At 33.7% G+C, this 20637-nt stretch overlaps 4 protein-coding genes across 5 annotated transcripts in view; all 4 read left to right on the top strand.

The window, feature by feature from the left end:
- Window positions 1-316: 316 nt before the first annotated feature.
- LOC106758624 (histone H3.2) lies at window positions 317-1236 on the top strand. The gene has a single exon (XM_014641561.2). The coding sequence runs from the start codon at window positions 324-326 to the stop codon at window positions 1065-1067; it is 744 nt and encodes a 247-aa protein (XP_014497047.2). The 5' UTR covers window positions 317-323; the 3' UTR covers window positions 1068-1236.
- Window positions 1237-2787: 1551 nt separating this feature from the next.
- LOC106759267 lies at window positions 2788-13581 on the top strand. The gene is made up of 16 exons (XM_014642356.2): window positions 2788-2937; window positions 3182-3241; window positions 3357-3476; window positions 3559-3619; window positions 4640-6146; window positions 6258-6289; window positions 6893-7025; window positions 7980-8077; window positions 8802-8846; window positions 9768-9873; window positions 10154-10280; window positions 10910-11025; window positions 12114-12190; window positions 12483-12617; window positions 12827-12895; window positions 13096-13581. The coding sequence occupies exons 3-16, from the start codon at window positions 3364-3366 to the stop codon at window positions 13366-13368; spliced, it is 2892 nt and encodes a 963-aa protein (XP_014497842.1). The 5' UTR covers window positions 2788-2937; window positions 3182-3241; window positions 3357-3363; the 3' UTR covers window positions 13369-13581.
- Window positions 13385-16648, top strand: LOC106758168 (UDP-glycosyltransferase 83A1-like). 2 transcript variants are annotated; one of them, XM_022780032.1, is made up of 3 exons: window positions 13385-13495; window positions 14791-15234; window positions 15558-16648. In XM_022780032.1, the coding sequence occupies exons 2-3, from the start codon at window positions 14814-14816 to the stop codon at window positions 16403-16405; spliced, it is 1269 nt and encodes a 422-aa protein (XP_022635753.1). In that variant the 5' UTR covers window positions 13385-13495; window positions 14791-14813; the 3' UTR covers window positions 16406-16648. The 2 variants fall into 2 exon arrangements, with proteins under 2 accessions (XP_022635753.1, XP_014496591.1); XM_014641105.2 differs by lacking the exon at window positions 13385-13495 and having other exon boundaries at window positions 14448-15234.
- Window positions 16649-19694: 3046 nt separating this feature from the next.
- Window positions 19695-20637, top strand: part of LOC106758468 (UDP-glycosyltransferase 83A1-like) — a 1535-nt gene continuing 592 nt past the window's right edge. The window contains exons 1-2 of the mRNA XM_014641388.2: window positions 19695-20300; window positions 20483-20632. Of these exons, the coding sequence (XP_014496874.1) occupies window positions 19820-20300; window positions 20483-20632 (631 nt within the window). The 5' untranslated portion in view covers window positions 19695-19819. The remainder of the gene's footprint in view (window positions 20301-20482; window positions 20633-20637) is intronic.

Raw genomic sequence — 20637 nt, 5'->3', positions numbered from 1 at the left:
TAAAATATTTTTTGCTATTTGCTTCAAAATAAAGAATATAAATTTTTATTTTTATAAATTTCAAATTTTGTATTGAGACAACTGTGTCTTTAATTTTGATAATTAGGTGCATGAAATTAGTGTAACTGTCATAAATTTATGCTCATTAGTATTTTCAAATCATTTATCAAGAGTTCCCTACATTTCAAATGAAAGGGAACACCAAACACAATTTTCTAAATAATTTTAAAATAAATTAAAACTAATAAATTACAAATATTAATCACATAAATTCCAAATACTAATCACATAAATTCCAAATAATTTCTGACATAAAGAACAATATGGCTACTTCCAGGAACTTTGCCTCTAATTTTATGATACAAGGAAAAGAAAAAGCCCCATTGGTTACTATCTGTGCCACGGATCGCGATCCTAGTGCCCCTACTTTAAAGCACTTGCAACCGTTGGTTTCTCTTCCCATCAACGGCTACGCGTTTCCTTTTCGTGTTTCAGAAAACCCTTTCCAAATTCCCGCGCCATTCTCTCTTTCCTCTCGGTCTATAAATATTCTCCCAAATCTCATTCCCATACCCACCCACTGCAATTTCCTTCGCTTTCTTCAGAGTTTAAAATTCCCAATTTCTTACACTTTCTCCGTCGAATCTCTTCTCGACATGGCTCGTACAAAGCAGACAGCTCGCAAGTCCACCGGAGGCAAGGCACCACGTAAGCAGCTGGCGACGAAGGCTGCCCGTAAGTCCGCTCCAGCCACTGGCGGTGTGAAGAAGCCTCACAGGTTCCGTCCGGGGACGGTGGCGCTGAGGGAAATTAGAAAGTACCAGAAGAGCACCGAGCTCCTCATCCGAAAGCTTCCGTTTCAGAGGCTTGTGAGGGAAATTGCACAGGACTTCAAGACTGACTTGAGGTTTCAGAGTAGCGCTGTTTCCGCGCTTCAAGAAGCCGCTGAAGCCTATCTTGTGGGGTTGTTCGAGGACACCAACCTCTGCGCTATTCACGCCAAGAGGGTTACCATTATGCCCAAAGATATTCAACTCGCTCGTAGAATTAGAGGCGAGAGGGCTTGAAAAGGCTTAAAGAGACTGTTGAAATGTTTAGTGGGTATGGTTAGGGTTCTGCCTTTGAATGCTATGGCTTGGGTTTGGCCTTTGGCTTAGTTGTAAGAATGGTGTAATTGTTTCCTTGTGGAATATGAAATGTGAATCTATCTTTTGAATGCCAAATGCTTTCTTTATCTTTCTTGGTAACAACTACTCTTTTTCTTTATTCTCAATGGGACATGTTTTTGGGACCAAGAACTGATTTTGAAATCATTGAACTGTAAATTTTCCCACGATGTGAAATATTGGTGAAATGCTTTTGAAGTTAATGTTGTATGTATCAGGGATTGGTTTGCCCAACATTGATTTCTTACTCAGTCTAAAGTTTAATTCTTGTGGTACTGGTTTGTGTAAAAAGATGAGGGTTTTCTGAGTATTGGTCAAGATTGGAAGGGATAATTGAAGTTAAATTTACGATGTATTAATGATTTATTTCTGTGGGATTTTTGAGAATCCAATCATTTCAAAACCCTATCTCTTGGTTTTTTGATTTGCTTCTTTCACCTTTAAAACCATTACTTTTGTTATTTTAAGAAATAAGCATCTATGATCCAGAAAACAGTGGAATCCATACGTAGACTGAGAGTGCTATTTTTCCTTTAAGATCAGTTAGATATCTAATAAAGTTTCTGGTTTTATAGGTAAGCCCATGTCATAATCCGTGATTCTGGCATCATGCATCTCTCTTAATAATGTTGGTTGGACATGAATCAACGAGTTAGACTTAAATTTAAATATATGCTTTGACGTATTTTCGACGAAAATTGAAAGAGTTTATTTGCCAACCTCTTGTATAATTATAGCGACAAGCTATTGTTTTAATTTACTTATAAAGTCTAATTTACAATGTAATTTATTATGAGATTAATAAATTATATTATAGAAGATTATACTTCTATAGTCAAACAACAATAAGATTTTCCATAAAATCAACTTGTCAATATTATAATAATGGTAAATTGCATCTTATTTTTATTTTTTACATTGCAATTAGTTAAATTACTTCTTAATGATATCTTTAATAAATATATTACATTTAAGGTTCAATTGGATTAAAAGATATGCATAATTGAAAACTATATTAAAACTTACGTTTAAAAATTCGAAAATAAAATTTCATGAAATAAAGAAAGCTAAAATCACAAAAAATAAAATAAAAGTGAAAGAGGGATAAAAAAACAAATTTAGCTTATTACAAACCACTGATTGGGTAATTTAGATATCTCCATATAAAAAAATAAGTTAGTAATTTCTTAACTAATATTCTTTCCTTAATTGCCAAAGATTGGCTAATAAATTTTCAAACTTATTTTCCAAAATCCTTGAACTAAAAAAATCACACAATTAATTTATTAAGTATTAAAAGTATGATAACCATTCCCTTATTTATATATATATATATATATATATATATATATGTATGTATGTATATTAAAGTAGTATGAATAAAATATAAACATAGGAACTAAAGTAATAGCTATTTGATATTTCATGAGCTACTTATATTTTTTTAAAAGATTATTTAAGAAAAGCGACAAGTTTCTTAATCTAACTGACAAGTTGGATTCTCTGACAGTGTCTGTCATGAATTTTTTTTGAAGTAAAATCTCTGAAGTTATACATAGCTTTAGAAAGAAAAAGGAGAGTAGATAATGACGATTTCTATTAATAAGGGCTTTCCCTTAAGGCTTTTACTTCTTTCTAAACTTTACAATTAAAGGTTGACTCTGTGAGGCTGAGACAACGTGATTCTGAACTTCGTTCACTTTCTATATTCAACTTTGTGGCCGTGAAAAGCTCTCGTTGTCCGCGCCATTGCTACACCTACACTACCCAGGTCCCATCTCTGCTATCTACGTCACATTCACTACTCACCACTCATTTCCTCATACAAATAAATAATTCACTTTTTTCAATGAGGAATTGAAAAAAACATTAAAAATTCAGCATTTTTTAAAAAACTGAAATTGCATTTCTCCAAGTTCCAAACTTTCTGCTTGATTCAGCTGTAATCTTTACTGTCACCGACTGATATCACGTGGGTTATTTTTCCTTTTCCTTTTTGCGTATTTTGTTTTCAGATATTTGTTGGTGATGGCTCTAGACGTGAGGTTAAGGAGATAAGAAGAAAAGGAGTAGTGGTACGTTATGTTGTACTGCGATAGTTAATTTACTGATATGCATCCTTCTGTTATTCAACTTCAACGATGATTGAAAGTTGAGTGCAAGAATTGATTGTATGATTCTATTATGCAGAAATAAAATGGGAGCTGCTCTGTTGCCTGATGCAGCATTTGGAATATTTCCATGCTGTTCCATTGTTCCCAGACACCCTTTGATCTGTAGAATAACTTCTGCTAGGTCAATTAGAAGGAGGTGGGCTTATATAACTAAACTGAGTTGTGTTATGTTTTTCTGTTACTTTCCAGTTTATGTTATTGTTAATTTCATTTTGCAGAAATTATTTCTTTGCTGACCAGAGGATCTCCAAATCAGCACACATTGTTTTTTCACACTCGGTAAGGAGTTGTGTACATAGCTTAGTTGGTGTTTATAAAGGGAGAAGATTAACTAATAAGGTTATATAGTAAAGTCTAAAGATAGGAAGTTTAGTAAAGTTATAGCCTTTTTTTGGAGTTGGCTAAATAAAGTCACTGACATTTCTCATAAAGATTGGGTTTGGCTTTTCAGCTGTATACTTGCTAGTTTTAGCAAACTCTTCGAACAGTGAAGCATTATCTGGTAGAATTCCAGAACAGAATTAAATATTTACCATGAAGTAGCAGTAATCGGTCAGAGTATCACCTAAGGCAATGCTGCTAAGTTATAAAAATAGCCAATATTTTGAATAGGAATTCTTTACTTGGAATTCACCTTTCCATCTTTCCATGTTGCTTATGAACTTATCATTTGGCCTCGTTTCTATTCAACATGCCTTTTTGCAACTTTTCTTATGACAGTTCAAACCATTTTTCTTGAATCTACAACTTGACTACCTTTACCAAGTTGATATATTGTCTGGTAAATTACATATAACGTACACGTTATTAAGAGTTGTCTACACCATTTACACATGGTTTAAAAGAACCATTTTTATTGCACGTGATTTTTCTGTTACACTTAAGCAGTTGAATTATACCTAGTGTCAAATGGTTAGAGTTTGGGGTAGAGTGGAGGGTAACAGAATAAGGTATTTTAAAAAGATGACCAGTGTCATTTCTCTGGAAAATGCAGAAAATGAATTCTTGGTGTAAGTAGTTTTAGTTCAGGAACAATTGGCTGCTTGAGTCATTGAGTGGTTAATGATTAACACTACTCTCTGTAAACTGTTAACTTTATCTTTAATTTGTTTTTCCTAAATTGGATTTTTTAAACCAGAAATGTATGTTTTGGAGGTTGGTCATTTTGAATAATAGGGTTCAATAAGGTGACCAAGTTTTACATATCTTTTAATGATACTCTAGTTAGTAGGTACAAATGACAATTGCTTATGTTTTGGTAATGGGAGAGTGACCTATATTTATTTATTTCTACGACAGAAAGATTCAGATGACACATTAACAGACGTAGTTTTCGATCAGGACGGTCTTTCTGTAAGAAGTGATGTTATAGGAATAGAAAATGAATTAGAGATAGCCAAAAAGGCTCTCTCAGAGGCGCAGCACAGACAAGAGGCTATCGAGAAAGAGAGAGATCAATTACTTGAAGAACTTGCTCGTTCTGAGGCTAAAAATCAGGAATACATCAATACCATTTTACATGACAAGGAAATAGCTATAGCAGAACTTGAGGCTGCGAAATCTCTTTTCCAGAAAAAGCTGGAGAGCTCAGTGGAAGAGAAGTTCACCTTGGAATCTAAGCTGGTCCTTGCCAAACAAGATGCTGTTGATCTTGCTGTGCAGGTTGAAAAATTAGCAGAGGTTGCTTTCCAGCAGGCAACTTCTCATATACTAGAAGATGCTCAACTCCGAATTTCATCTGCTGAAACCACAGCTGCTGAAGCAGCACTTCTGATTGAAAAACAGATTAAGGATGCAACTGAGGGAACAATATCATCCATTGTGGAAAAATCAAGACATGCTATAGAGAGGGCTTTAGTTGTGGCAGAGGAAGCAGGTGAACTTGCAAAGAGGTCCGTGGACACATTTATAGATGATACGTCTCCATTTACTGAAGTTGCAGACGTCCAGGCAGAAAATATAAAGTTACAAGGAATAATAAGTGATATAGAATCTCAGTTGATGGTTGCAAGAAGTGAGGCTGATAAACTGAATTTCGAGTTAGAGAATACCAGACAGAAGTTACAGGCATTTGAGCAAAGAGCTAATGATGCAGAGAAAGCCATGCTTGAATTTCAGGAGTCAAGCAGGAAAAACAGCCTCAAGAAGGAGGAAGAGATGAAGTCAATGTTGGACAAAGTGAAGAAAGATGTGGCAGAAAGAACGAAAGCTATTTCCAAGGCTTTTAAGGCTGACTTGAAGAACATCAAGGCTACTGTTGAGGCTGCCAAAGAAGTGGTTCATTGTAAAGATTATGCCTACCTAAGAAGATGTGAAGCCCTGCAGAGATCATTAAAGGCATCAGAAGATGCTTTGAAGACGTGGAGACAGAGAGCTGAAATGGCTGAATCATTGCTGTTGAAGGGAAGGCTACAAGATGAAGGCGATGAAGATTCTATCTATGTTGTAAATGGGGGACGGATAGATCTTTTGACGGATGTTGATTCTCAAAAGTGGAAACTACTAAGTGATGGTCCTCGTAGAGAGATACCTCAGTGGATGGCAAGGAGGATTAACGCTGTCTCTCCCAAATTTCCACCCAAAAAACTGGATGTTGCTGAAGCATTCACATCAAAATTCAGATCCTTGGAGTTGCCTACAGCAGATGAAGTATGGTCCATTGCTCGAGAAAAGCCAAAGGAAGGAGATGCTCTAGTTGAACATGTTTATGAAAGGGAAACGATTGAGAAGAAGCGAAAGGCATTGGAGCGTGCTCTTCAACGGAAGACTGTACAATGGCAGAGAGCTCCTGAACAAACAAAACTAGGTGGTCTTAGTACATTTCTTGAAATTAAATATAAAAATTGCTTACAAAAAGATTTATTTTGTTTTCGTGGTCCACTTATAGCATTTAAATTTTAACATAACTTAAATGCAGAGCCAGGAACAGGAACAGGACGTGAGATTGTGGTCAGTACATTTACTTAATGACTTCACAGATTTTGCGTAAATGTGTATTAGCCACGAATGCAATTTGATGCCATAACATTTGGTGATTATAATTATAAAATGTGTTTTTATAAGAGTTTGCAGAATTTTGTTTTTACTATAATGCATTGTCTATATTCTAATAATGATATGATTAAAGATACAACAAGCAAAAGGGATCCCTAATTTCTAGCTATACAATCATTTCATATTTCCCTATTTGAATAGAACCAATCATATCTTTAACAATATGTAACTCTTGCGGTTATTCCGTTTTATGTAAGCTTTCATCTAACTTTCTTTTACATGATACTTTAACTTGTGTAAATTGAAAATATGTAGTATTATGCAGTACTTTTAGTGATTGTGCGCTATGTGCTGATGGTCAATGATTTGACCAAATTACCTTTCATTTTGTTCTATCGCATGCATTGTTTTATTCTTATGTTTCTATCTGATGTTGTTCATCAACTCTTGATATTTCTTGTATTCTTCGTGCTGTTGTATGTATTTACCTATTACAGTGTCAGGTAAAAGGGGAAGAAGTAAAAGAAATATTTTTGATGAATTTTCATTTTAACCAAGTTTCAAGGTTTTAACTGGGAGAGCTGGAGGAGGGGCTGGTATCTGGAATTAGCAGCTAAAACAGCTGATTTATCTCATTGTGGGGTGACAGCAGTGTGGCTGCCACCTCCAACAGAATCTGTTTCTCCTCAAGGTGTTACTTGATTTCTTTTATATTATTTCATCAATATTGATATTTAGGATAGAAAATTCATATCTCAGTTATCTTTTTAGATTAGTCTATCTTCTTTAACAAAGAAACTAAAAAAAAAAAGATATCAAAGTCTATGCTATATCTATTATTGGGCAACTTGCATTGCCATGCTCCAGGTTCATAGTCTTGGGAGTGAGATGGTGTGTTGAAACTTATAAGCCAGCTTAGTTGTGGTTATTTCTAGGCTTCATTGTCTTTGAAAACCTACCTATGGAGGGATTGACCAGAAAGCTAAGTGCAGCGTCATAGTTGAAGCCACCAAAACGCTGGCTCTTAGGAGGTTGACATCTCACATCAACTTCGAATAAAAGTTAAGTAGTGCTTGGTTTCGAAAATAGGCTATGGGTAGTCCTCATTTTATAAGCTAGTTTTGTTGGGATGTGTTTGACCTGAAATCCAAATTCCAAGACTCTGTGAGACTTGGAAGGGGCATCTTGTGATCATAGTAGAAGGCCATATTTCAACTTTTCCATTTTTTATTGGGTTATAGAACTAATTATACAGGGCCAAACAATCTGCATACTATGATTGCGTGGTCATAAGCATTCAGTTTGTGTATTTATTTTATGTCCTGATTAATTTATGCTACTGCTGATGGTGTTACAGTCATCTGCTGTTACTTTACCGTAAGTGTATTTACTACAAATATATAACTCTATCAAGTATAAGACTAAACTTTCTTCCACATTGAATGGTGTTGTTTTCAACTGATCCAAGTACAACATTTTAACTTTATTGGTATAAAAAATGTCAAACCTTTTTTTTATAAACAAGCGAGTAAGTTCTTTCCCCAAAAATCCGTTCTATTTATTTTTAATGTTATTCTAATCCATATTGTGCAATAATATGATCAATCCGTGACAGATAATGCATTCATAAACCGTATATATGCAGGTTATATGCCTTCTGATCTTTACAACTTGAATTCATCCTATGGTTCTGTGGAAGAGCTTAAATATTGTATAGACGAAATGCATTCTCAAGATCTGCTGGTAAGTGGTGCTGCTAATTTTGAACCGTCGAATAGCAGAAGACGTATCATAGGCAACTAATATCTTTAGATACTTTTGTGTTTTAGGTGTCCAAATGTGACAACTTCAACTCGGTCCCCCCCTCCCCAAATTTAAATCACAAAAAAAGGAAACTAATCTTTTACTTGAATTAATTAGTTATTTTTTTTTTCAAAATTTTAAATGCATATTTGGATTAAAGTTGTCAAACTTAATTTTGTAGTATTCATTTTGCAAAGTAAACCTTGGTCTTGCTTTTATAGAACTGAGTTTTCATGCAAAATACGAGTGTTTGGGCATACTTTTGAGGGTAACCAAACATGTAAAAAAATTGAGTTTATTCTCCAAACTGATTATACAGCCATCCTTATCAGAACCAACCACTTAACTCTAAGTGGTAGGGAAAATGTTAAGTCATTTTATTTGAGATCACAGTTAAGTTTTTAGGATAATCTGTGTGAGAATGATAGCAAATTATGGTTGTTTTAAATGACATATCCTTCTTTTATGAGACTGAAGGAAGCAAACATAAATCAGTGAGTGCTGTATGTGTAAGGAAATATTTTGATGATTTTTCTTGATTTCATTTCAACTTGTGAGTGTTTCACGGTTGCCCAAATGAATTTATATAGTTAAAGTGTTTCTATTGTAGTAATGATTATATTTCATATTTATAAATTTTTAAAGGTTTTTCCTTTGTAAATAGGCCTTGGGAGATGTTGTACTTAACCATCGATGTGCACACAAACAGGTAAATTATTGTTTAGCCTGAGTTCTTTTTATATTTGCTGAGAAAGGTTATCACACATTGTTTGGGCCAGTGATTAAAAGTTTAAAATTTGAAGATATTGTGGTTGTTTGAAGTGTTTAAGAGCAGAGTTTCTGGTCTAAAGCATTACCTTTATTTTCTTAATTTTATAACGAAAGGTTCTGGTATAATAAAGTATTGTTTAGTTCTAGTATGAGATAGTTGAGTTTATGTTTTTTGTCTTCATTTCAAACTGCATGATGAATGAGTTTGAGCCATGAAAGGGATTCATAATTCCTGACCTTATAGCACGATGTTTTAGGTCAGTGCTTTTTTTGGTCATTTTTCTGATACTGTAAGTCCCACAATATAATATGGTCAACTAATCTTCCCCTGCCTCCTCGATCGTTGGTAGAGAAATTATATTTCAGGACAGGTGATATGAGAGTTGAGTGTCCGTGCTTTAAGTTCAAGTTACTCTTATGTAAGGTGTGAGAGGAATGTAAAACTATTCTAGTATTCCACCTAACAGCTTAGGCTTTTAGAAAGCTGGTTCGTGATTCTGGAATATGATGCTACTTGATATAGCAATGCAACCCAACTCTACGCATTGACTAAGAATTTTATTGACAATTTGACAACTAATAAACCGATGTTAACACTGAAGGCATGAAAATTGAATGGAAGCACTTGTCTTTGATTCACTTTGATCTAAAATGTGCAGAAAATTATGAATTGTGGGTTGTCTTAGTCTGGACATGCAAGGTTGCCTATCATTGTTTTGATCTTTGACTCAGTATTATGTAATTTTTATATCCAACACTAGCATATGAAACTTGGTGCAATCTTTTTAAAGGCACAGACAGTTCATAATGATGACCATCAAATGGCTTTATATAGATAAAAAACTTTTATTTGTTTCAGAGTCCAAATGGTGTTTGGAACATTTTTGGTGGCAAGCTTTCATGGGGACCTGAAGCAATTGTATGTGATGATCCAAATTTTGAGGGGCGTGGAAATCCTTCGAGTGGTATATTTATACATCCTAGAAGAATCTCATGAAACCATTTTTTTGTAATTAATATGAGTGTTTGCCACTTTCAAATCAAGATTGACAAGGTCCTAAAAGGAGTTCACTGTACTTATGTCTTATTGAGGTGAAAGTCTAAAATATGGCAAGTTTTCCTCAATAAGACTGCACAAAGTTTTACCAGATACTTCCACAATATAAGACGGCATAATGCTTTACCAGTTCCTATATTGATGATTCGGAGGTTTTACTTATATAGGCCTTTTAATGCTATATGTAGGTGATATCTTCCATGCTGCACCGAATATTGACCATTCTCAGGACTTTGTAAGGAAAGATATCAAGGGTTGGTTGAACTGGCTTCGCAATGATATAGGTTTTGATGGATGGCGTCTTGACTTTGTTAGGTATTTTTTTTGTCTGCTGAAGCATACTGAAGGTTTATGACAAATTCCTTACTTATTAAGTGTGTAGGTTTTACTGAAAAAATGTGTTATCCTCATTATTGATTTTTATTTATAATCAAGGAATAAACAGCAGGATGCATGTAAATTAAATTAAAATGGACCCCTAATTTCTAGCATTACAAATTTCTCTATTTACAGTATTCTAATCATATATCATTAACGAAGTCCTACTTAATTGCTCTTTTATCAGTTTATATTATCAGTAATTGGCCACAAAATTTAGAAGAAATTCCCAAGTAAAGAAGACTCATTTCTCAGAAGTATTCAAGAACATTGTTATAATTTTAGTTTGCTTACGGAAAATAGTGTAGTTAAAGAATAAAATTGTTAATAGGAGTCTTACCTTCATATCTCAAATCAATGGCCTTACAAGTGAATAAGAAGATCCTTATCGAAGTATGTTCAAAGGAGCCTGACATCTGAAATCTTTCTGTAGTCTATCTTTACTATATAGGTATACATCTTTAGCTTTTATCACATGGAACTTGAGAAGATGATCTGGTTCTTTTTGTTTCTTAACCAGCTTATTCTCATGTAAAATTTGATAACTTTTCATATTCTGTCGGCAGAGGCTTCTCTGGCACATACGTAAAAGAATATATTGAAGCATCAAATCCCGTATTTGCCATTGGAGAATATTGGGACAGCTTGGGCTATGAACACGGAAGTTTGTGTTACAACCAAGGTAATTGTTCACTGCTTGCAGACTCATTTGATATTAGTCTATCCTTATTGTATATTAAAGAAAGTTGAGTTCGGATTGTGTTTGTTGAAATTGTTAGGTTTCAATTTAGGGGAGGAAGAGAGATAAAAGAGAATGAAACACTGAATTGATGTTAATGGAGATTTGTTACAATGTATTGACTAGTTGATAAGCTCATAAAACCTAAAGTACTAACTGTTGTTTATACTACTAGTAGTAAAAACTAACAAATTAGTGAAACCAAACATGATAAGATAAGGAGATATAGCAACTAATTTTAAGAGATAATAAGGAAATAGGGAAACTAATGCTAACGTATAATCTAATATATGATACTTCCTGGATATTTCAATGTATTCTAGTAGTGTTGATAAAATCATATTTTATATATACTTTTTGTTTCTGACAAGGACCATTATAAGATTTAATTAAAGGGACAATAAGACAGGTTTTAAATCCAAAAAGACCATGTTAGAGCAGTCCTGTAGGTCATAAGAGCGACCTTTGTTCCAAAAACCAATTACCCATCATGAGGAGATATGTACTCAGTTCACATTGGCCGTAGGAAGCAACATAAAAAAGGAATGAAAACAACAATTCAACTGGCAGGTTGTAACTGGAAGTCATGCAAATTGAAATCAGTAAATTTCAGTTATGCTACTGTGAACATTGTTTGACCTTCTATAAGAAAATATATGATATATCATAGGAATGACACAGTTTGAGCATTCATTTGCAAGAAGAACCGAACTTAGCAGTCTCTGTACCTTTTAAGAAACTATATTGCGTGTGACAGTTTGTAAGCGATAATATGGATTTACAACTATGCATATGTCATCAACTTGTTTCCCAGCTACGAAGACAATATTTTTTCTGTTACTAATGTTGCTCGTTGAATATGGTGCCTTCAAGAAATTCTATGGTATCACCATTTGTGTTCATACCAAATATGTGATATTCTAAGCTTATTTATTATCTGTTGGTCCTGTTGCAATATTTGAAACATTTATAATATACGCTATTTTTATGTTATTGTCTTGCAAGCTATTTATGGTGTTTATAATGATCAGATCCTCATCGGCAACGGATAGTGAATTGGATCAATGCAACTGGTGGTACTTCATCTGCATTTGATATAACGACAAAGGTACCCCTATCCACAATAGTTAATGTTCGTATTCTTTTAAGTCCTGTTGTGTAGATGAGAAAGACTTCTATCTCACATGGATTTTTCAAACTCAAACTTTGTTATTACAATTAGCAGCATGACTGTTATTTGACTGCTGTAGTTCTTTTTTTTTTTTGGTTAGCAATTATCTTAGACAAGTTTTGACTTCTTTTTGTCACTGGAGGAGGAAGGTGAATAAAAGTTTCAGGATATAACTTTGTATTATCCTGCTGCAAAATTTTTATTCTTTCTATATGTAACCCTTTCCCAGGGGATACTTCATTCTGCTCTGCATAACGAATATTGGAGACTGATTGATCCTCAAGGGAAACCGACAGGAGTGATGGGATGGTGGCCTTCTCGTGCTGTTACATTCTTAGAGAACCATGATACTGGGTCCACACAGGTCTCATCTCTCTCTCTCTCTCTCTCTCTCTTTGTGTGTGATGAAGTATGACACAAAAATTTTGTAACGTGTTCTTTTCCTAGGAGAGATGACAGAAAACAGTTTGAAAATAATGTGTTGTCAGTGATTATTGAATTACAAAGGTTTTCTCTTTCCGTGATAGTTACTACTATGACATTGTTGCATTCATATCTTCTTTTTACTTTCAGGGTCACTGGCCATTCCCACGGGATAAAATCATGCAAGGATATGCATATATTTTGACTCATCCTGGAACTGTGAGTCCTTAATAAAATAGTATCCAATACTTTCATATACCTGTCATTGTTGACGATAGTTGAATAATGTTGTCTTGAAAAAGAATGAATGGTATTTGTGATCACTTAAATTTAGTTTCATGCTGGAAAGGACTAAGGAATTCAGGTAATGTGTTTGCTTACAGAAATCTGAGGCACCGATTGTGTTTTTTTTTCTGCAGCCTGTAATATTTTATGACCATTTCTATGATTTCGGCATCCATGATGTGATAACCGAGTTGATTGAAGCTAGGAGGCGAGGCGGCATCCATTGTCGGAGCTCTATCAAGATATACCATGCAAACAATGAAGGTTATGTTGCTCAGGTTGGTGAGGCATTAGTAATGAAGCTGGGACAGTTTGATTGGAATCCCTCCAAGGAGAACCAGTTGGAAGGGAGTTGGCAGAAGTTTGTTGACAAAGGAGCAGACTACCAAGTGTGGTTGAGACAATAGCTTAATGCAAATCTGTTTGTAGAAATCTCTCTTTTCTGTAATGGAAATTAAAAATAGCTTCAATAAAGCACACATCAATGGAAGACAAAGAAGAATCTTTTGCATGTAATATATGGCCAACAAACAGGTAAGGTATTTCATATCAGCTTGAGTCAAATGCCTTCATGTAAGAACAATAATTTTTATCTGCATTTTAAGTTGCTTTTGTTTGCATATAGCCGCGTGTATATTCTATTCAACCGAGTGTTATTGCAAAGTTTCCTGCAAATTTGAGTCCTTGCATACTGAATGTAGTTACAGCTTTGTAGGCATAAATACCCGCAAAGAAATAGTGATGTTGAAGCATGGTTTACTCTTGATATTGCAAATATAAGTATTTTTGAGAGTTTTTTTTACTAAAATTATACTGTTATTTTCTCAATAAAAAGCTTTAAAAATCTCTCAAATAAACTTTTTGTTTTGTATCTAATACGATGTGCCAAATCCATGAGTGGTATCTATAGTTTCTGGATTTGTAATTGAGGAATGCATTTTGGATCAAACAATCTCAGTTGAAAGAATGAGATTTTATTTCGTACAATTTGGAAAACTTGTATTGGATTATTTTAAAAAAGTTAAATTTATTTTTAATTTTTAAATTTATACACGAATTGTTGTTATTATTATAAGTTTTAACATATTTTGATCTCTAAATTTAAGAAACGAATGAATATAGAATATTTAATATAATAAATTTATTTTTTTATGCAATAAAAATTATTTTGTACTGACATTTAAATTATTTATATTATATATTTAATTAATGTTGTTAGATTAAATAAATTATATTAATTTATTTGTAAAATTTGAATTACATTATATTTTATATTAAAAAAATTGTGTTTGAATTTTGGATGAGGACATTTTGTTGAATGAATGTTGACATTAATTACATCTACATGAAATTTCTCCCAAACACTGTTTTGTGTTAACACGACACCTATTACCCAACATCACTCCTTATTCGATACATTACATGATTCTCTAATTTGTTCCAAAAGTTAAAACACCTGTAAATTTCAAAAAGTATTTTAAAATCTATGGACAAACGTCATACGTGAAACATTGCTAGACAAGCATAAAAGTCACAAATGAATTCATTTTAAAGTTAAAGTAAATAATAAAACAATAGAAACCATGAGGAAGATTATTATTCTAATTCCAGAAAGTCAGTTGAGCATGTCTCTTCAAACCCACCAATTTTGACTTGTACGAGATACATCAGTTGCCTGTATGTATTTTAATAAACAATCATACACACAAACAACAACAACACAAATTTCGATCCTACAATTGATTCCAGTCTTCCCAATTGTTCTATTGTTTCTACCTATTGATTCACCATAATGGGCATCCCTCACTTTCTTTGCTTACCATTTCCAGTTCAAGGACATGTGAACCCCCTCATGCAGTTTTCTCTTCTTTTGGCCAAACATGGTTGCAAGGTCACTTTTGTGCAAACGGAGTTCAGCCACAACCGAGCCAATACTGCTGGTGCTGAGAACAAGGAGGAGGTACAAGTAGAGATGGTGACTCTCCCTGATGGTTTGGATCCTCAAGATGACAGAAGCGATGTGGCCAAACTTCTTTTTTCAATGAAAACCACCATGCCTCCTCTGCTTCCAAAGCTCATACAAGACATTGATGCCTCCGATGTTGACAACAAGATAACATGTATAGTTGTTACCATAAATATGGGTTGGGCTTTGGAAGTAGGAAACAAAATGGGAATCAAAGGGGCTCTTCTCAGTCCACCATCTGCAACTTCTTTGGCTTCTGCTGCCTGCATCCCAAACCTTATTGAAGATGGCATTATTGATTCTCAAGGTACATATTCCCTTTCAATTTTTAATTATGTATTGTAATTGCTTCTCCCTAGTCTTAAACATCTAAATTAACCTCGCCAAAGAGTTATCATACCACTATTCAAAATGTAACTTTTTATTGACTTTGTCAATTGCGGATATGTGCTCGTTATTCAAGAGTTTGGTGTTAAGTACGAATCTAGACTGTGATACTATGTCAGAGATTTTGAATCAAATCACAGAATTTAACTTTAAGAGTTAGTTTAATATTTTCTGTTTACTCGGTTGATTATAATTGCAAGTAAAACCCAACAGAGTTTTTAAGAATTGGTTTTGGCATTACAGGACTTCCCACCAAAAACCAAGAAATTCAACTCTCTCCGAATATGCCCATGATGGACACTNCATACCTTCCATGGCGTGGCTTTAATAAGATCTTCTTTGAGCATCTTATGCAAGAGATGCAAACTTTGAAGGTAGGAGAGTGGTGGCTTTGCAACACTACCTATGATCTTGANCCGGGAGCATTTTCCATATCACCAAAGTTCCTGCCAATTGGGCCATTGATGGAAAATAGCAACAGAAGTTCATTCTGGGAAGAAGACAGAGCNTGTTTGGAGTGGTTAGATGAGCAACCACCTCAGTCTGTTGTGTATGTTTCCTTTGGCAGTTTAGCAATGATGGATCCGAATCAGTTTAAAGAATTAGCTCTTGCACTTGATCTGCTTCAGAGGCCTTTTATTTGGGTTGTGCGTCCCAGTAATGACAAGAAGGAAAACGTGAATGCATACCCTAATGATTTCCATGGAAGCAAAGGTAAAATAGTTGGTTGGGCCCCTCAGAAGAAGATACTGAACCACCCTTCNTTGGCTTGCTTCATTAGTCACTGTGGTTGGAATTCTACTCTGGAAGGTATATGTGCTGGTGTACCTTTCTTGTGNTGGCCATGTGCAACTGATCAATTTCTGAACAAGTCTTATATTTGTGATGTGTGGAAGATTGGAATTGGTTTAGAAAAGGATGAAACTGGAATAGTTTCAAGGGAAGAGATTAAGAAGAAGGTGGATCAACTTCTGGTTGATGAAGACATTAAAGGAAAGTCATTGAAGCTGAAGGAGATGACTATAAATAACATACAAGAAGGTGGACAGTCATCAAAGAATCTCAACTTCTTTATGGATTGGGCAAAGTAGGGATGCTTCCTTTGTACAACAATTCTTTTTCTCCTGACTGAAAAAGAACATGTATTTTTCTTTTGTTAACGTTATTGTAGTTGATCGCAGTTGAAGTAGTTGATATAGTTATCGTAGTTGAACAAAATGACCAGTTTGGGTTCTTTAATACTTGGATTGATACGAAAGCAAGTTTATAGATGAAAATGAAGTACCACATTGTTCATTTGGTTAGAAATAAGATGTACTAGACCAATTCAACCACTCAAAATTTACTAGAACCAATTCTACACTTTATAGTTTAGGAATTTGCAAGCTAAGGGTTTAAACAACTTACAATTGACTAAAAAGAAGACTTTAAACCTTTATTTTTTTACAAATCTTCTTATTTAGATTCTCACTTGTTAGAGCTCCTAAAGTAGACCAAAACTACATAAAACTCAACCTACAATTCTATCTATTTACCACTTCCCAAATCAACATCAAAATTATGGTTAACAAGCATTCTAGACAAGTTTAAAATGATTTGTAAACATACCTCAAACACTGTTATCTTTCCAAAGCTTTTTCTCTGGAAATTCTATAAAAACCTTAATTTAGACTAAAAATCAATCCAACAACACTCTCCTTTTCTTACTTTCAACTCTACATCAGATTTGCACCTTTATAACTTCAAAACAATAACATCCAAAGTTCACACCATTATCACAAGCATACATCAAAATATTCATCAATAGACAATTATTCACTCATTAATATACAACATCACTCAACATGAATTTCAATTAATAACATATTCAACCAAGCATACATTCCACTATCTATCAAACACAAATTCATGCTTCTGATATGAAAAATTAAGACGAATATTAGCTTTCCTTACTTGACAAAAGATCAAACCGCTCTAGAAAGCCTAAAACTACTCCAACGGACAAAAATTTCTACATGGTCCTACTAATAATAGAAATACAATCAGGATGCACCATTAGGATCACTAATTAGTGGATAGTCTTATAGAAGACTCAGATGATACATGCAACCATAGATGATACACATGTACATGAAAAAAAAAGACTAAGGAAAAAGAGCAAAAATCAACTTATTCTTTTCTGATTAGTTAGACTTCAAGATCTCGTTACAAGGATCATTCATGCAGTCTCTAATTTTCAAACAGATGAACAGGGAATGAGAACCCTTAGAAAGAAGTCAAAGAACTTTAGTAAAGTGGTTTTTAAAGAGATGATGTGTTTTAAAATAATGAAACTCGTTCCTCACACAACTACTTATATTAAAATCTTTTATTATTAAAATAATCGAGTCTTGTTACTTTTAAACCATTACCACTTCTACAATACCATTCTCTAGGTCTTTACATTCTCCATAACAACAAAAATTTTCATCTTTGAAAATTCACTCATCAAGTAGAAACAAAAGTATTCTCACCAACTTACTCTTATGACACTCACCTAGCTTGACCAAGATACTACTCCCAACAACCTGACTAACTGAAAACTTCGCCTCTACATTAATGCTCTAGTACTCAATATTATAGATTAGTCTAGTCTCTATTCTCAAAACAACTTTTCAACCTTCAAACCTCAACTTTATGGATTCTTTTTAAGCATAACTTACAATTTGCAACTGCCCAACCATGTAACCTTAACATTGTCAAACCTAAGAGCCCCTGGCTACTCTAAGTCTGACACTAAGCGCCACTTGCCTACTACAAGTCTAGCGTTGAGCTCCAAGGTTCTAGCCCTGGGTGCCTCGTTGTACGAGTTTTGTGTGTTTTTTCTCTCTTTTATTTTCTTATGAATGATATTTACATTGATTCTTTAAGGTGTGCTTGGTATATTATATGAAATGTTTGGATGGCTTGCGAATGAGGTTGTGATAATATTAAAGTGTGGTTTTAAAAGAGTTTCTAAGGTGAAATTCTTAATAGTGGTTTCAAGTAAAGTTATGTATTAATGTAGAGACTCAGCCTTGGAAGTTATCCTAAAACTGTAATAATCGTTACATCCCAAATAGAGAAGAAGATTATGTGGGGAGGAGTAGTAAGACGTTCTAATATGTGATTTAATTCTTTGTCCATAGGTGATACACGGACTAGCCTTGTGTTGTAGTTTGGGGAGGAGCTATTCCACCACTACAAATGCAAAAACTTGCTATGGTTTGACATCCATACATATATCCGGATTGATCAAGTCTAGAAATTATATGTATGCTGAGATTTGATTTGATTTGGAAATGAATTATATTGTATAGAGTTTTATAATTGTATGAATGATTTTGTTTATAATATTAACTTATTCTTATTATGTTGTTTGTTTGTGTTTGTTTTTTTTTTTTTTGCAATAATCACCTTAAATAGTGAGTTTATGGGAAATGTCTTTCCAGTTGATCTAGCATGAGATGAGGTTAAAACGACGGTAGAATTAGGTTTAGTTTCCTAAATATAAGTCTTCAACTTTATAAATATGAAGTTTCTTGTCAATTATTTGTAACACTTATTTATTTTAGTAGTTTTAAACTAATAAGATGATATATTATATAAATAACCAAGTATTGATTTCATATAAAAATTATATGTAAAATAAAAACTTAATATAACAGTCATTTATATTGATAAATAAATATTTTAATTCCTAAAATTAAATAATTCTAACTAATTAGGATGGAACAATGACTTATTCAACTAAAAAAACATATACAACTTTTAAAAAATAGATAGAAATAATAAACTTTTAAATAAAGTTTTAATTGTTTTTTAAAATATAATTTATATAATAAAATCTATGTAATTATATCTTTTTATAATATTTTACAGTTAGCAACTGATTACTAATTAATTCTACTACACACTTTAATATAACAAATTAGCTTATCACTTAAAAATTTATAAACTAAAAGTTTGTCAATTAATAGCAACCTTGTCAACTATTAACTTATAACTTAGTTTTTGTAGTTTAATATATTTTGTTTTACGACATTGCTGACGTTTACAAATAATACTTTCGTGTTTGAATTTTGGATGAAGACATCTTGTTCAATGAATGTTGATATATTAATCTGTAATTATATCTTTTACTAACATCATAAGTGACGCATTGAGACACACACACGCATAAAAAGTATACACAAATGACTGTTATATTAAGTTTTTGATCTCTTCTGCTTACATATTATTTATTTTAGTCTTTCTCTCTCTTATATAGAAACCATGAGGAAGATTATTATTCTAATTCCAGAAAATCAGTTGACCATGTCTCTTCAAACCCACCAGTTTTGAATTGTACGAGATACATCAGTTGCCTGTACGCATTTTAATAACTATATATAAGGCAAAAACATCATACACACAAACAACAACAACACACATTTCGTTCCTACACTTGATTCGAGTCTTCCCAATTGTTCAATTGATTCACCAAAATGGGCATCCCTCACTTTCTTTGTTTACCATTACCTATTCAAGGACATGTGAATCCCCTCATGCAGTTTTCTCTTCTTTTGGCCAAACATGGTTGCAAGGTCACTTTTGTACACACTGAGTTCAGCCACAAGCGAGCCAATACTGCTGGTGGTGACAACATGGAGGAGGCAAAAGTAGAGATGGTGACTCTCCCTGATGGTTTGGATCCTCAGGATGACAGAAGCGATGTGGCCAAACTTCTTGTTTCAATGAAAACCACCATGCCTGCTCTGCTTCCAAAGCTCATACAAGACATTAATGCCTCCAATGTCGACAACAAGATAACATGTATAATTGTTACCATAAATATGGGTTGGGCTTTGCAAGTAGGAAATAAAATGGGAATCAAAGGAGCTCTTCTCTGTCCAGCATCTGCAACTTCCTTGGCTTCTGCTGCCTGCATCCCAAACCTTATTGAAGATGCCATTATTGATTCTCAAGGTACACAATCCCTTTCAATTTTTAATTATGTATTGTAATTGCTGATATATGTGCTGGGAGATTTAGAAACAAATCACAGAATTTAACTTTAAGAGTTAGTTTAATATTTGCCGTTTACTCGGTTGATTATAATTGCAAGTAAAACCCAACAGAGTTATTAAGAATTGGTTTTGGCATTACAGGACTTCCCACCAAAAACCAAGAAATTCAACTCTCTCCGAATATGCCCATGATGGACACTTCATACCTTCCATGGCGTGGCTTTAATAAGATCTTCTTTGAGCATCTTATGCAAGAGATGCAAACTTTGAAGGTAGGAGAGTGGTGGCTTTGCAAC

The sequence above is a fragment of the Vigna radiata genome, chromosome 4 (assembly GCF_000741045.1).
Source record: "Vigna radiata var. radiata cultivar VC1973A chromosome 4, Vradiata_ver6, whole genome shotgun sequence".
Lineage (NCBI taxonomy): Eukaryota > Viridiplantae > Streptophyta > Magnoliopsida > Fabales > Fabaceae > Vigna > Vigna radiata.
Note: the sequence above shows the minus strand (reverse complement) of the source record. Positions and strands in the feature narration are given on the sequence as shown.

Coding starts and splice junctions, on each gene's coding strand:
- LOC106758624 (XM_014641561.2), top strand. CDS start 324: ATGGCTACTTCCAGGAACTTTGCCTCTAATTTTATGATACAAGGAAAA.
- LOC106759267 (XM_014642356.2), top strand. CDS start 3,364: ATGGGAGCTGCTCTGTTGCCTGATGCAGCATTTGGAATATTTCCATGC. Junction 10,281..10,909: donor TGGCGTCTTGACTTTGTTAG/GTATTTTTTTTG, acceptor TTCTGTCGGCAG/AGGCTTCTCTGGCACATACG. Junction 12,191..12,482: donor CATTTGATATAACGACAAAG/GTACCCCTATCC, acceptor ACCCTTTCCCAG/GGGATACTTCATTCTGCTCT.